The sequence below is a fragment of the Helicoverpa armigera genome, chromosome 23 (genome assembly GCF_030705265.1).
Source record: "Helicoverpa armigera isolate CAAS_96S chromosome 23, ASM3070526v1, whole genome shotgun sequence".
NCBI lineage: Eukaryota > Metazoa > Arthropoda > Insecta > Lepidoptera > Noctuidae > Helicoverpa > Helicoverpa armigera.
The window spans coordinates 9,928,950-9,946,157 of record NC_087142.1 but is presented as its reverse complement, the minus strand read 5'-3'; the positions used below and the strand labels follow the sequence as shown (position 1 = coordinate 9,946,157).

The 17,208-nt window shown below is 35.9% G+C and overlaps 2 protein-coding genes across 4 annotated transcripts; both read left to right on the top strand.

Moving 5' to 3' along the window:
* Positions 1-2,210: 2,210 nt before the first annotated feature.
* Positions 2,211-11,920, top strand: LOC110378656 (uncharacterized). 3 transcript variants are annotated; one of them, XM_049837515.2, is made up of 7 exons: positions 2,211-2,348; positions 2,555-2,604; positions 4,543-5,045; positions 8,017-8,220; positions 8,929-9,022; positions 10,725-11,309; positions 11,611-11,735. In XM_049837515.2, exons 2-6 carry the CDS (start codon positions 2,571-2,573, stop codon positions 11,288-11,290), a joined length of 1,401 nt encoding a protein of 466 aa, XP_049693472.2. In that variant the 5' UTR covers positions 2,211-2,348; positions 2,555-2,570; the 3' UTR covers positions 11,291-11,309; positions 11,611-11,735. The 3 variants fall into 3 exon arrangements, with proteins under 3 accessions (XP_049693472.2, XP_049693473.2, XP_063896987.1); XM_049837516.2 differs by lacking the exon at positions 10,725-11,309 and having other exon boundaries at positions 11,611-11,920; XM_064040917.1 differs by lacking the exons at positions 10,725-11,309; positions 11,611-11,735 and having other exon boundaries at positions 8,929-9,189.
* Positions 11,921-12,379: 459 nt separating this feature from the next.
* Positions 12,380-16,450, top strand: LOC110378662 (ribosome biogenesis protein NOP53). Its single transcript, XM_064040856.1, has 8 exons — positions 12,380-12,586; positions 12,951-13,116; positions 13,528-13,741; positions 14,054-14,235; positions 14,557-14,676; positions 15,028-15,248; positions 15,588-15,784; positions 16,191-16,450. The coding sequence occupies exons 1-8, from the start codon at positions 12,465-12,467 to the stop codon at positions 16,358-16,360; spliced, it is 1,392 nt and encodes a 463-aa protein (XP_063896926.1). The 5' UTR covers positions 12,380-12,464; the 3' UTR covers positions 16,361-16,450.
* Positions 16,451-17,208: the final 758 nt, after the last annotated feature.

Below are 17,208 nucleotides of genomic sequence, written 5' to 3'. Positions count from 1 at the left end.
TTACTTGTATTTGTTTCTTCATGCTTTCAGTTGTAATTGCGGGGCAGACGCATCGAAACGAATTATTTAGGAATGGCTATGACGTCTCATCGGACCTTACGAAAGTATGTGATATCTGTTTAAAATAATTGCAGGGATATTTATTTGAAGCTACTAATTTATACGAGTAGGTGCTACGTCTCGTTTTATTTAGTAGCTTTTATCTTTTTATTAGATAAGTTAAATAAAATCACGAAATTAATCTTATTAATTTACTTTGATTTAGGTATTAATGACACCTTCTCAAATACTTGTCGGGAATTTTCGTAACAAGTATGTTATCATGCCCCTGCCCTTATCTCAAAGTAACAAGAATGTATTATATAAACAAAATTATAATTAACCCCATAAGTATAACTTATCTTGTTTACAAATCTGAAAGTGTAGATGAAGGGAGTGGGACCTTCTATGGTGTTTTGTTATCAATAAGGTCACATTTTATGGTAAGGTTACAATAACTGATTGATTAGAATCTCTGTTAGAAAATATTTCGGAAACAATAAAGACCAATTTCAGCACTATGCAAAATTTTATTCGGCAGATTGTTTGTTTGGGTTCATAAATTAGCATGAAGACGAATATTTAATGGTATTGGAATCAAGCTTTCCTTAAAAAAAATACAACTGTCGGCCAACTGCGGTAGTCTAAGTAAAGCTTATTAATTTAGGTAACCCTGTGAACCTAACAAAGATCGATTAAGAGAATTAGTAATAGTTAACTACATCGTGTTTTTAGTGTTTAACAAAAACTACTGGATGTTACTGATCGCCTAGCTGCACGCAACGGAACGCAATGAAAAACTGCAACGCGTTATGCAAATATAAATGCACATGTGCACTTGTGCAGTTCGACGCCGGTAAATAAACCGGTGTATAGGTGAATAGGTAAGTTTAATGTATTGGATAGGTTTACGATCCTTACTACAGAACTTAATGCATTTTGTAGGTAATGTGATGTTTTCCTGAAAATAAAAAGCTTAGCTCTGTGAATGCTTCACGACATCTTAGGTGATACAGAGCGAAGTGGAGGAGAGTTATAAGAACAGCTATCCCCACTATCATATGGGATAGTAATAGAAGAAGACATAAAGAAGATAGTTTGGATGTGGTAAATTGTACGCATGTACCTATCTCTATCCTAGTTGTGTATAATTCCATACATCATCTACAGACCCAGCGATCTGGAATTAGCATTCATAATTGCACCCATACATATCTCTACTGCTTGTACCTACCAAATTACAAATCTGCAAACAAACACAAAAGACATTATTAAATTAGACAAACCCTTACGATTACCACAGCCACAGCATTGCATTAAAACTCCTGAAAGAATGCAGGCAGCGCCGTGGTGATTGACGGTGATTGAGCATGTGATTGACCAAACGTTATGACATGGTGACGGGCGCTGGTGCACAATGATATAATTTATTTATTTTTCTCCACTTTGCACCCCAATAGCGTGGGTGACTGTTACAGATATGTATAGAGCTGATAATACCCGGTAGCTTTAGGTTTTGAACATTTTAGCTGTAGGGATTTTGATTACAAAATAAAGTTAAAAGTTAATTTGTTAATTTTTTATATTTTTGCCAAAACTCAAGGACTAGTGAACTGATGACGATGTCATACTATATAGAGATAACAAAGGTTCTGTGACACATAATCCAAATGTCTTTTTTTGCATACTAGTGCTATTTTTTTATTTTATTACATAGGACAACGATCAATTTAACATATTTTATAGAATTTGATTACATATACGTCATTATGCTTTCAGAAAAAAGATGCAGTGACGGCTCTGCTGCTAACTGTTAATTTTTTTACATCTTCTTTCTTAAATACAAATAATATACCTAGAAGGTTATGAAGTCTAAGAATACCTAGCCTCCAACCACCACACAAATCAAGCTTTACAGATAGACCTACTGAAGTACAATATGGAGTCTTTATGATTTTTTCAGTTAGAGCGGGCCTCACGCGTGGTAAATCTTAACAGTGTCAAAGATACTTCATTACTAATTTCATACAGCTCCCGGATCTATATCCAAACAACAATAAAACTCAAAATTTCCTTTAACCCAACAAATAAAGAGCTATTCACCAACACAAAAGAACTCCTTTCTTCAATTGTTACTAACAGCTCTATACAAATCCGTGCTGGCCGTAGTTCTTTCGCTCCGTAGAGTAATCACTATAAATACAAGTGATTTTTGTTCGAGTTTACATTGCCTCACAGTCCGCTCAGCGGGGCCTACCTACCCCTCGCCTAAACCAAAATATATCAAACATTTGTGAAAGTATTGGAAGGTAGTGAATTTTAGTGCTTAATTCAAAATTTAAAAAAAAATGTGTAATTTTTTCGCAAAAATTTTTTTTAATTTTTTCTTAATTTTTGTGTAATATTTTATCTTTAAAAAATCTTTAGATTTTTTGTTAATTTGTCGCTTAAAATAAATTGCTTCTTTTTTTTTCTTTGCGAATAAGTGTTAATTGTAATAACGGTGTAATTTCAGTTCGACTGTAGCCAAAATGAAGACCTTTTCAGCTGTATTATTATGTATGGGTAAGTGAATTAACATTAATAACAATAAAAAATATTTAATTAAATTAATTTACCACTAATAATATAATTCAATCATTAGCATCATCAAAAAACAGTTTATCAATCTTGAACAAAAAATATTTTTTTTATTAAAAAAGTTTTACCAACATCTTCTCTGTAGCTACTTTTAAATGAAGACAATTTTATATGATTGACTTGGACACGCAAACTATTCATTATTTGACATCAATTTAAATAAAACATTTATTAAACGTTACATTTCTTCATTCACAAATTAAATTTTTCTTAACCAATCAGGAACTAAATAAAAGCATATAATTAAAGTGTGCAGTGCATGTGCTTAGAATTCACTCGCCCTACAAACAATACGTAACACAATAAAAACTAGAATCACATCCGTTTCCGTTCAGCTTTTCCCACTACTTAATGAAAATTATTTACAGTGCGAGCGATGCGATCATTTCGTATGCGCATGAGTATATTAACTGAGAACTTTACATATCTCTGCCGCAACTCACTCTTACGTCAATATTACACTTTTCTACAAACGAAAAGGTTTATCAATTACACGAAGTACCTAGTTACCTATTTAGTCATCAGATTATAGTTGCATTTTTTAAACTAGTTCAATAAGGCCTTTTTCAAATTCAAATACTTTGGAGTTCGACATCTCTGAAGAAAAACTATAAAAGCCTCTAAAGTTCATAAGTTTCAGCCAATTTCAATTCCTCAACTAAACTATTAAATAAAAAGTAAATAATTACATAGAATTATATCACGTTATCGGGTTTATATAACGGCGGAATGTAAATAATTCGGGATAGGAAGTTGGTTCCTCACGCAAGATTCGCTTTGTTTCCGTAACGCATGACCACGTTAAATACTCTATTAGTTAACTTTACTACTATTTAAGTAGTCTGTTACGATGGAGGAAAAACATCCACTGTTATCTGGGAAAGAGAAACCAGATTTCTTTCAAAGCTTTTTACAGCTATTTTTGTCTCAAAATCTTGGTAAAAATTCTCTTGGAATACCTGCTGATCCATTTTCCTATGTCTATACACACATGGATAACAATGTCTGTTTGCGCTCATTCGCTATGTGAAAAAATAAATTAACTAAATAATAAGATTGGGACTTCACGTGTTCGTCCTAGAATGTTTAATGAGCTTTTTAAACGCAATGGAAAATAAATCGCTGATCAGTAAAATCAATCATTAATGGTGTATTTGCGTTGGATAATTATGATTATTTTTCCGACCCAAATATCGACCAATAGAATTGCACCATTCGACGTCACGTGGTACAACCTACATGGTATTATACTGATAATTTTTTGAATATTTTCTCTGGTCGTTGCTATGTCAAACTGACAGGTTGTGGCCGACATTTGGGACGGAAAAATAATCCCGAATACCACGAGCTTCAAATTTCTGCATTTCCCTCAGGTTCCTGCAAACAAATAGTCGTCAAGTTTTCCAGGAAAAATCACTCGCGCTTCGCGCTCGTGATTTTTTAACCTGAAAAACTTGACTCCTTCATTTGTTTGCAACGAACCTATCGGGAAATACCCGATAATTTTGAAGCTCTTGTGGTATTATAAGTGATAATTGGCTAAATGGCTAATAAAAAAGTACTATGTTTCGAAAATCTGGTTTACGCTGTATGTTTCAGCAAGTGTTTCTTAATAACTTATTTGTTATCCTTGTCCCAAAATTTTGCGTAAACATGTTTTTGAGATAATTACGAATATTTCATTTCATGCAATGAAAGTGAGTGTTATCACTAGCTCTAAGATCAATTAATATTTTTGAGAAACAGAAAAGTTTTCTTATATAAAATTGTTCTTAAGATATTCGTTACGTAGGTCAGACACTACATAATTTACCGCCTACTCCAAAACAATCAACTGGAAGACTAAAACGGCATCCTTTGCAGGCACACTCTCCCTCGCCGCAGCAGCGCCCGTCGCCCGCGACAGCTCCCCCGTCGAATATGAATACGACTACGACCACTCAGCTCAGCAGCAGCAACAACCAGCTCAGGAACCACAGGAGTCAGCCAGCCACTACGACGCATACATCCAGGACGTTAAAGCAGCAGCCAGCGGCGGCAACGGCGGCAAGAAGGGCTTCAGTCAAGGCAGTGGTCTCAGAACCATCGCTCAAGGATCAGCCAACCAAGCTAAAACTGCTCTAGGAAACCAGGCCGCCGCTGGTTACCAAGCTGCTTACGTCGCCAAGAATACCCTTGCTCAATCTGCTGCCCAAGCCAGTGCGACTGCTCAGGCAGCTTTAGCCGGTAAACAGGTGATCCTGTCGGGCTTGGAGCAGCAGGTCAGAGATGCGAAGGTTGGACTCCAGGGTGAAGAGATGCAGCTGCAGCAGGCTAAGAGAGCGGCTCAGGCTGCCGCGAACGCTGCCCAGCAAGCTATGCATCAGGTATGTTACAACATTACTTAACTCATTAAAATTAATAAGCTCTTGGCCAGAGAAAAAAGCTAGGAAAAATTTGATCTTATCTCATGTCGAGTTTTTTTATCTTTACAATCAAATATTTCGCATGCAATAAAACTGTCATGAACAAGTGAAACGCACTTTATGTCCACGGCCGTACAGAGTTACTCAAAAAAATTGAATTCCAAACAATTGCACAAACTCGTCCAGTTTCAATTCACAATAATTTTGGCAATGAACTAATTAAAAAAACCGGAGACCCGCTGTCAGCTTTTTACAGCAAAAATAACGCAACGTTAAGACTTAAAGTTACTTTTAAAGATAACAATAAAAACAACGCTACAAACAGCGAAACATACAAAAAACTCGTTGTGCAAATCGGTGCAAATGAGTTTTACGAACAAGATAATAAAACATTGAAGAAAGATATCGGAAAGTCAATTAAAATTACTCAGTTACGCAACACTGCGGTCCACTTGCTTTGGGAAATGAATCGATCGTTTACTAGTTTATAGATCTTTTTACTCCATTTGTTATAACAGTGTAAGTAAGTGGTAATACCAATGCTATATGACATAATATAGAAATGCCTAATGCCGGTAACTTTACTGTTAACATTGTAGATAATATAACAATTGGTCTATATGTTACGTAAGTAAATAAACTGGAACGTAAAATTGCTGTTAAGTAATTTAGAGCAAAATATTTTGAAAAAGAAATGCAACAAAATGTGCAGTGTGCATTTTATTTGTGTCACAAATATGATGATATACGAATCATAGCGATCTTAGCTTTGTTAGGATTTTCCATTATTATTGCCATAATTTGTGTATCATCTTGGCTGATCTTATTTAAGACGGTGTGCTGCTATATGTAACTTTCTCGAAGAGAGCACTATTCCCAAAAACCATTCATACCTTACCTAATTTTATACTGTACCTTTTACGGCTTTACCCAAGACTAATTTCGCACTATTCTAATTTGCAACACAAACGCAACTGCACTCCATCGCGAAAATGCAATTCCAATTTCCAAATATTACGTGATAACGAACAAAAACATATTAATTTGAAATAAATTGCAATCGCATGTAATTGATTTGCTTTATGTTATGGTGTTTAGTAACTAAGTAAAGTACGAAAAACTTTTGTCGCAACTGATTGATCTTGAGAAAGAGATCTTTTGTCAGCCGTAGCTAAAGTTGTTGTAATATTGACCGAGTATTAGGTAGCACTTGAGGCGGGCACTGCAGATAATTGAGTGTTTGAAAATAGAAGCACTGGATGAAAAAGGTTTCTCAAAGTAGGTCACAGTTTCAAAATCATTCCGTTCAATTTTGTCAACCAGTTTGCTTGTTGTCCGAATTGGATCTCTTGATCTGGATTAAGATTGATTTGTTTGCTAACGTTTTGATTATTTGGATCATCGATACATCACCATCTCGTAATAATCAGTGCCATTCATAAGCCCTATGAGAAATATGATCTCTTTGTCAGTCATAGTTGTTTCAGTAAAGCCTACTTTTGGAAGAATTAGGTCTAGTTAGTCACAGTGACCGATTACTATAACCTAATCATTATATAACTGTTACATTGCAGTTGCAACTTCATTTGTAATAATTTGTCAAAGGTTTCCTATTGCATATTTTATTTATAATTCTATTACCGTCTGTTATAATTTCTTTCATTAGTCCATTGATGATCAATTCTTAGATAATCGATCTTCATGACCCTGATTTTAATATGATCTTGTTGCCCTGTTGTACAATCAAATATAGACCCATTCTCTGACCAAAAGGTTTCAAATCTTCAAAGTATGTAGTTTCGAAAAAAAATCTTGCTTCTAGTCATCTCTTGTAAGAGTGCCAGTACTTTACTAATAGCTGTTCGTAATTTACAATCATACAAACTATCAACTTTCCGAAGAGTGACAAAGTTTTTAAAAGAACTGAATTCTTTTTTATAATTGCAGCTATAATTTGGACGACAATTGCATTACAGTGCAACAATAACCACAAAAAGTGATCAAAAATAAGATTCAACAAAATTTAAAAAAGCCAATCAGGCAATCGTCGTAATGTAATGGTATCGAGCGAAACATTTTGCAAGCGTTGATCGAAGTTCAGCTTGCGACACATTTTAATTATAAACACGTTCCGGTCCATTTTGTGACTTTATTGTATCTTAGATATTATTTAAATTGGCGTTTACAGCACAAGGTCTGTCATTGGATACAGTATGGTTATCATAATTTTGTTTTGAGGAATTAATGTCAATGATTTTCTTTTAAATGTTATGTTCAGCATTTTGATTTGTTGCAGTTTTTTTCTTAATGTTGATGGGATTGTTATTTCTCTAGTGACTCTATAAGTGGCTGTTTATTATAAAAGTTAACGGATCTTGTATCACGGTTATTGAATGAATGAGTCACACCAATGTTGTTTTGATATAACAGTGTATCTATTATTATTTCATAATGTAGAAAACTAGTATTGAAACCAGACGCCCCACGTGATGCAACTTGATCTTAACATTGTAACCAATACTCACCTTCCTACTAATTCATGGTTAGAGAGTAAAATTGTTTATTGAACTTGAAACTTTCGCTCTCAGTACGACATGACTTTGTTATTGTGTGGGTTGCTACCTGATCTAGTTTTTGCCGAGCTGATGATAAATGCTTTTTAGGACTTCTGCCTTATTTTTTATGACTACGAATACTCCGTTGTTATTCGTAACAAAAGTAAATTCTGCCGTGAAAATTCTGACCTATCTATATCATTTGCCGAAAAACATAGGAATCTAATCTACATGACTCACACTTACCTTTCATAACAGGGTTTTTGACGTCTTCCGTCTTCAGATTTGGAAACATAGAAACCGTCCACAAAACTATTCATTCCATTACTTACAATCATAGCATCTCATTTTTCTAATTAACCCATCAACTCTTCCAGGTGAACGTAATCCAAGCCGCCTTGAACGCTGCGCAAGCGACATCAGAAAACGCCAACGAGGCCGCCTCCCAGGCTGCAGGTGAGCTCGGAGCGCAGACCGCCATGGTGGGAGCCGCCAGACAGAGGCTGCACGCACTCCAGGAGCAGCTCCATGGAGTCAGGATCGACTTCGAGGCTACTCAGGCGGCGGCAAGAAAGGCTCAGGTATGTTTGGAAAATAAAGTCTTGAATAGCTATCCTAACTTGATTTTGTACATTCTGGAAAACAGTTCTAGGATAAAAAAGTTTGGAAGTGGGATAGACTGAAAGTTTTCGATAAAAGTGATGGTGTTTAGTTTGAGACCACCTCGCTTGTTTACAATCTCGAAGTTTTTTTGGAGAAGCTTAGAGACCTGAATTTAGGAGTTTTAGAAAGATAGATTTGAAAGGCTTTCAGTAGTTTGAAATAATAACGACTGTCGTTTTCCTGAACAGGAAGCGCAGAGGAACTCAAAGGCGTACATTATTGAGGACATTACCATTTCCATGTTCTACTGAGATGATGAGAAGGAAGAAATGGCAAATGGCATTAATTTATTCCCTGTTCATTGTTGTTCTTATAATAAATGTTGTTGATCTCAGTCCTCTCTTTCTTTCTTTTGAATGGATGTCCTATAACAGCCTTATTGTCCTGACAGGTTTTTTTTGCTCATAAATATTTCACCAAGGTGCTGAGGATTGTATGCATTGGTATCTTATTGGAAGTAACGTGTTCATCTTTAGATAGAGCTACATACTTTTAGAAGCCTGGAGAATCAGCTGTCATCTTTCAGAATCTCACACTGAAGCATTCCCATTAAACCTAATGAGGATCAAATCATGGCCTGAAAAATGCTTACCAACTAACTATATCAAATCCTTTCTCTCTTCCAGGCGGCAGCACAGCAAGCCCAGGCTAACGCAGCGGCTGCTGCAGCGAAGGCAGCAGCCGCCGGCCTCGGGGGACAGAAGGACTCGTCTCACGAAGGTACGGCGCCCGAGCAGTACCAGGCGGCTCCTCAGAGCCAGGAACAGGGCAGTCAGGAGCAGTACTATCAGCTACAGTCGGACTACCACCACTAGTAACATTAAGGTTTTAGGTGTCTAAGTTCTGGGGTTCGTTTCACATCGTTGGTTTGTTGATTTTTGTTGGTACACCTATGATCCTTTTCTTTTGCTTATTCCATTTGATTTTCTTTCTGTTCTTCTTCATTAGTTGCATTTAAAAGTTCATGTTCGTAATGTTCCATTTCAAAATCCATACCTTCATTATCATTAAAATCAATTTCGAATTTCCCCTCCTTCCCTATTGTCTATATATCGCTTCATTCCATTTCAATTCCTTCTCCTTCGTCAATCTATCCAGATAAATTATGTTCCTTCTCATCCTTGTGTGTTTATTGCTTCTATAAACCTATTGCCACATAAAATCAACAAAACGAAAATGTTTGAGGATCCGAGAACTAAAGTTAATACGTTATTATTAGCATAGGATACTTTAGCATTAAAATATTTATTTCACCACTTTGCATATCCTATTCTAATTTTAACACCAAGTAGAATTACTTCTACTAAGATGTAAATAAATATATTTTTTTATAGTTAGGAGTGCTTCAAGATCGAGTATTATGTGATATCTGTTATGTTTTCTTACTATTTTTTACTTTTATACAAGAGGTCCCAAGTGTTCTCGGTTTTGTATATGTGTAACATGATGGTTACACTACAAAAAATGTTAGAGGTAATAATGCCGTATGGCGAACGAACCTTGTAACAGTGCAACGCAACAGAGCAACAATACTATCTTATTCTCTCACTACAGTTACCGCAACATGTTGCATGTCCTGTTGCTTGTTTCGTTGCATGTTACACTACAGTTTCCTTTGATACTAACATACAAAATTAAGTGCGATGTCTCAAAGCCATAGAGTGTCGACAGAAAGTGTGGAAAATAAAATATTGTTTTTGTTATTTCTGTTCTTTCAATAATCTTGACTGATGACTATCTGACTGTGACTTCTGACTACTTTACTTGACATCTCACTTAATATAGTTGACTTGATTAACACTTGACCCACCCTGCTTCTCTCATATAATTGTACCAATGCATGAAATTCTTCACTTATAAGCCGTATTAGTTATTGAACTTGTTTCACCATAACATACACATTCTAGAATAACAAAGAAAGATCCATAGATCCACCGAAATACATAGGTATTGATTCTCCTTAATACCAGGAAAAATATGGAGATTAAATAATTTTAATATGACAACAATTAAAGGTTGATTTCAAGTAACATTATGTGGCCACTTTAGGATAAAGATTCCTTTAACGAATAATTTTACGCACCTGACAATTGCTCACTTTAAATATAGCACCTTAGCCGGAGCACCTTATAAAATAATTACTAACTGGTAAGTAACTATCACCTATCTAAGCTTGGCACATCCATTCTTACTTTATTTGAACACAAAGCTCTTCTCCGCTCATTTACTTTATGCTTCAATACTCCTCAAACTTCATGCTTCTTTTTCTTTCAAATCTACTTCAAAAGCAGGTAATTGATGATAGATACTGTAGCTGAAGGAGAAGACCAAATTCGCTAAACCGCCTAAACCTATGGCTTTGTTTCATGGCTCGTCAACGAATCCAGAAGATTCGTTAAGCGAGATGTTTCCTATATTTCAGAGTGGGCCAGCTCCGACCAGGACCCTATTCAAGTGACCAGCGACCAACCCTTGCACATCCATGAAGAACCCGAACAGTTCATCCCAGAACCCGAACCATCTCACGCTATCATTGAAACCATTGAAACCAACGCATTCACACCAAAACCGCCCTCATTCAGCCAATCACCGCATACGAAACCAAACCAGATCGAACTAGATAAATCCGTAGAATTCCAGTACCAGCCATTCCAATCCGCTGTCAGCCAGTTTACGTTCAAACCTATTTCGACTAAGCCTGCAAAGCTAGTCGCTAAACAAGTTAATAATTATGCAGCTAATAATGTAAAATTAGCCGTTAAGCCCGCCATTGCTAAGCCTACTAAAGTAGTTGCTAAACCTACCCAAGTAGTGAGTAAGCTTACCCAGTTAGTAAGTAAGCCTACCCAGTTAGTAAATAAGCCAACTAAGGTAGTTCTTACGAAATCGAAAGGAAATATATTCCAAGATGCTTACGTTAATTTAGATAGTTTTAACAAGGCCAACAGTCAGACTTATGCGAAGCAATTTGGATTTTATGGATGGTAGTAGAAGAAAATTATAAGAGGTAGGTTCACCTTGTAAGTAGCTCATCGCTTTTTCCCATTACACCACATACACAAAAGCCCCTTGAAAATATTTTTTTTTATTGCTGTACCTAGAGCCCAAAGTAACTGCAATAATTTCAAAACATAATATTTTTATTTATATTGCTATTTTATATGTTTATTTATCAGCAGCACATTAAAATTAAGAAACCCTGATTATTTTATAGAACTCTCTAATATTTTACTGTAAGTAACAAACAATCACACTAACATATGCACGCCATTTTTTAAAGAATATTAAGCCGTAACTTGTTTCTGTAGCACCAGCGAAAGAAGAGCAGAAGGCGGCTGAGCCCGAGGAAGAAGAGGAGGCCGAGGAAGAAGAAGAAGAAGAAGAGGAGGATTGCGAAGAAGAGAAAAAGAAGAAATAGAAAAACCAAATAGTTAAATGCCATTTATTAGTTCGATGTCTACATACCTAGTTTTTAATTTTGTTACTTAGTTTTAAGGACGTTGTAGTAATAAAATAATAAAAATCATTTTTAGGTATTTATTTTACATTGAACGGGACCTAATTTATTGAAGAGATATGGATGACAATGTTTTTTGGGCGTGTTGGAAATAAAAGTGGAGATGGTAATGTTTTACACGTGTTTTATTTAATTGACTTTATGATATACATAACTGAATTACTCTTCGATGAATTTATGACCCTATTACAGCAAAAGCCATTAAAATCCAGAATACCGATGCTAAGAAACACAATCCCTTCTTCATGATAAATTAACATAAACCTATAATGATAAATTCGGTATATTTTATAAACAATATTTCTGAACAGAAAGAAAAGTACGTTTCTGAATGAATCATATACTGTCAAGTTTAGCTACCTTCCTTGATAAGCAGTATTTACGAGTCAGGGAACTAAATTAAACAGTTCAGAAACAAAATATATTCATACACGAATATTATTTTACATAAGTTTACATCATGTTTTATGTAACATGTAAAAAAATTGGTTTTGTAATTATTTGATCAAAGAAGTTTAATAATATTAACTAGAAACGTCAAAGGTTGTGAAGCAAAGAGAAACAGCAAAACGGAACGTTCCTTTGAAAACTCGACATTGATGTGCTACACATGTTTATAGAAAAATATTAAAATAAATACACAAAATGTCGGTTGTTAAGAAGAAAAAGCGTGTTTCTAAAAAAAATAAGAAGGCGTGGGGAAAATACTGTGATATTCGCGATGTAGAGGAGTTTCTTGAAGACCAGAGATTAGAAGAACGTTTGGGGTAAGTTAGGTTATGTTGACATCATGTGCGCAACTATTTTGTATTTATTTTCACTCTGTTTTACTAAAACTACATTAAAATCAGTTGTATATACCAAGGAAAGCTATATGGCTTCATTAATATATGAAAAAAGATAATTAAATCCGTTGTAAATGTTACAAAAATCGTATAAACATTTACCATTGGAAAATATTGGTAAGACTTAGTTTTATTTCCAAAAAAACCCACGCAGTACCTTGAACGTATATTGTACTTTCCAAGCTTAAAGTTTTAAGGCCAACAAACAAATATATCCACCAATTCTACTTTATCAAACAACATCATTTAATATTTCACAATATTTATCAGAAACCTTAACTTTCAGTAAGTTTGAGACCAAGCCCGACAGTGAGTTGTTCGTGGTCGATACAGCCGGGGACAATAAAGATGAGGCTGAGGACAAGAAGCCACCAGTATCCCACAAACTACAGAAGAGAGCTAAACTTAAAGAAGTGCCGAAATGCTTCGAAGTACTGCTGCCTACTTCTAAGGTTTGTTAGTTTTGTTAATAGAATATTAACCTATTTGCCAGGAAGAGTTGGGAGATTTATTATCTCCCAACTCTTCCTGAAATAAATAATCGCAAATAGAGGAACTGTGTAAACTATAAACAGCCTGTATTTACCTCTGTTTATAATGCACAATTTAATGATACTTTTGAATCAAAGTATTATTTTTCAATGACTCATAGTTTTAATAAAAAATATGTTATTTATTTCTGGTATCATAGTGATTTTTATTACAAATGTATTTAAGGCCTAAATAAGCATTCCTGAAATATATAAACATTGCCTTAAGATTTTTCTGTTTCAGCAACATAAGTGTGATATTGTTAGACTGACGTTTGATCTTTTAGTATTCTGCCATATTCTTTTACTTATTATAATTATGAAACATTTCAGGTTCAAGATCCAAATGCAAAACGTAACCATGTAAACCCAATAGGCTCCAAGCCATCAGCATTGAGCAAGCTGAGAGAAAAACGTCTCGCCAAGAAGGGAGTGTTTGAGAAGAAACTAGCTGAAGCTAAGAAAAATAGGAAGTTAGCTATAGATAAGAAGAGGAAAGCTAAGCAAGTTAGACAGAACTTCAACTTGGATTTATGGGGAAAGGATTGTAAGTAACAATTATTATGAATCAAACCAACAGTTTGAAGAAGTTTATCTCTTTAATCATGGTACTGGTGCAATTTAAAGTATATCTCAGTGTTAAAAAGTTCATTTATTGTGAAAGGCTTATCAATAAAATCACAACTCTCTTTTATATCTGTATTAAAAGCAAGGTTTTTTTGTCAAACCAACTTCTTGTCTAACCTTGCTTAAGGAATCTATCTTTCTAGAAATATAAATTCTAAATTAACTTTTAAATACTTTATCTTGTTGGTGAAAAATAGCCTTTAAGTAAAATGTTTTTTGTTTTTCTTTCCAGTACCAGAATCTAAGGGTATACCAGAAACGTTAGTAGACGAGTTCATCTCGCCAGAAGCACAGTTACACAATGTGTTACCCACACAGAGGCTCAGGCCTAAGCCGCCACTCGCTAAGACGGTGGTCACCAGGGCTGCCGTGGAGACTCCACATCCGGGAGTCAGTTATAACCCGTCATACCAGGTTAGTAGTTTTTTATGTTGGAAAGATTTGATGGCTCTGATTTTTTTATTCAATAATCTACTCATGATTGCTTTACACTAGCAGTTTCCTGTGGTTTATCTGTCAAAATCAAAGTGTCCTAAACCTGGCACAAATTATTATTAACTCCAATTGATTCGGCTGTCTGTACTATTGTTCTGATCTTTTTGAGTATAATAACAGTTACACAGACTTAAGTGTTTTGTATCAACCAATTTCAAGTTTATGAGTTATCATAGTCTATCGTATCTTGGTCACTTACAAACCAACAAACAACTAATTCTTTGTCTTCTAATTTTCCAGGAGCATCAAGACCTCCTCCAACAAGTGGGCCAGCATGAGCAGAAGATGATGAAGCGAGAGGCTCACCTCAACAGAGTCACCACAGGCATGTTCCGGAAGGTTACTCAGCAGCAGAAGGAGGTATGTTTGTGTTGTTTCTCTAGCTAGCTTATTAAAGAGTTAAATAATTTGAAAAATAAATGTCTTATCATTTTTTCTATGGGGACTAAAACAGAATAGAATTAAATCTAATAGAATTAAACTTCAGAATCCTACAACTTCACCTAACAAATATGATCTATGAACCTAACAGCTCAAGTCCAACTACATAATGCATCTGCAATTTCCATATTACCAGTCTACTAATACCAGTCTACCAGATGGCATAGTACCTAGTTGGTTTATCTGCTTGCCTACAGGTCAAATGTTATAGTCCCCCAAGAGTAAAGTGTTGAATGAATACAACATTAATTCGAATTTTCACGCTTCCAGAACCAATGGCTGGAAGAGATGAGCTCCGGTTTACCCCAGCCCCACAACCCTGCAGAAGACTCAGATCCACCATCAGACAATGAGTACAAAGCCATCAACCCGCCCGTGAAGAACAAGAAGAAAGACCACAAGGCGAGGAGGAAGCAGAAAGAGAGATTAGAAGAGAAGGAACACCTGAAACGAGAGAAGATTGATAAGAAGAAGATCACTGATCTTTATAAGTGAGTGTTAATTTCTGTTGAGCAATTATGTAACTAATATGTCTATTTAGGAGTGAACTGGGAACATAGCATATACATAGGGTGCATACTGGGTGGATGACTCTGCCGAAAATTGCAAAAAAATAATAGCAAACCAGATAAATTTCATATTATTTACAAGCCGTTTCTTCGCATACCCACAAAAAAATACAGCCTATGTGTCGGGGATCGTGTAGCTTCCTTACAATGAAATCGGTTCAGTCGTTTTCTATTTATTATTTAGTAAAGAGGACAAACCATTTTCGAATTCACAATATGCATTTTCCTATATGTATCTCTAATAAAAATTCCCAACTCCAGGCTCCGCAAACTCCAGTCTTCCATCAAGACCCGTGAACAGCAACAGGTAGAGGAGCGAGCTAAGCGTGCGGAGAAGCGAGCCGTCGCCGACGCCACCGCGCTGCCCACGCTCAGTGCACACAAGACGCCGGTGAAGGAACCTGACTTCGTAGACCCGAAGGAGTTGAGTGGAGATCTGAGGAATATTAAGTCTACTAGTAAGTGTCTATTTTATACTTTAAAAGTCTCTGATAGGAAATAATGAATGTCTGTTTTTTGGTAGGTATTCGAATATGTGGCTGAAAAGTTTTTATGTTAGGTACCTACTTTAATTTCACGACAAACATAATTTTAAAGGAGGTTGATTGTTGTTCTCCTAGTCTCCTAAAATATCGTCATTAAAAAAATATTTGTCGCTTCTAATAGAATTTTTCCAGCCTTTAATAAATCTAAAATCATGTTCAATTCCAATATTGTTAGTGATTTGATAATTAAAAAGTCCAATAATTTATAAGAAAAAACATCCAGAAGCTACAAGTACATTGTCGATGCTAATATAAAACAATCACAACAACTTATACGAATCTAACCCCTGTTCCTCTAACAATAAAACCCATTTTCCAGCGAACCTCCTCCGCGACCGTTTCGAGTCTCTCCAGCGTCGCGGCGCCCTCGCAGCCTCCAAGGTCATGATGAAGAAGAAACGCAAGCTCAAGAGTTACTTCAAGCCAGGACATAAGGTCACTGACAAAGACATAGAGAAATATGTCACCAGGAGTGCGGGCAAAAAGTGATCTTAAACTGTACGGTGTAAGGTACAGTTTGTATTGTATTGTAAAGTGTAATGTGCGTTAGTACGTTAATAAAGAGTGGTGAAGCGTCAATGTCTTTTTTTTTCAATGCAAATATTTATTCAATAATAAATTAAATACATAAGTTATTTTTCCCGCAACTTAAAACTTTATTTCGATCATTTTCATATTTATAATAACCCAATTGAGTCTCTGGTGATGATATCCGAACGACAATACTAGCTACCGCAGCGCCCATTGGTTCGTATCGAGTGTTCTAGAGGATACTCGCAACAAGCTAGCAGTGTTGCGTCTGGCCACCGCCAAGGACGGACGTAGTACTTCTCCCGCCGCCATTCGCATTGTGTCGAATACACACCGCTCCGCGTCATTATTTCCCTATATGTGATTTCCTGAAGATTCTCGTGTAATAATTGAACCTGCTGCTAGAAGACATTGTGGACTTATAGTGCAGTGCTGATTTCACGAGTTTTAACCAGTGCACCGGTGGATGAACCTAGATTTAGCTCGCCGGCCGGCAGCCCTTACCGCGACCACGCGCCCTGGAACGAGGCATCTTCACATTTCGCTGGTTCTAAGTGAGGTCCCTGGATTCACAAGGTACGTGGGCTTTATTGCTGCAAATAGTTGTAGTGGGTATTGGTGTCTAACGGAATATCATCGGCAGGGATTTAATTGAATTACGATTTGAGTTTCACCGCCATATTGTTTTTCCCGCATTCGATTTTCAAGATTTGAAATCACCGCTCCCGCATCCCGCACTTCTCTTTTCTTTCTTCATTCTACCTTTTAAATTTGTCCCAATTAAATCCATTAATTTTTTATTATTT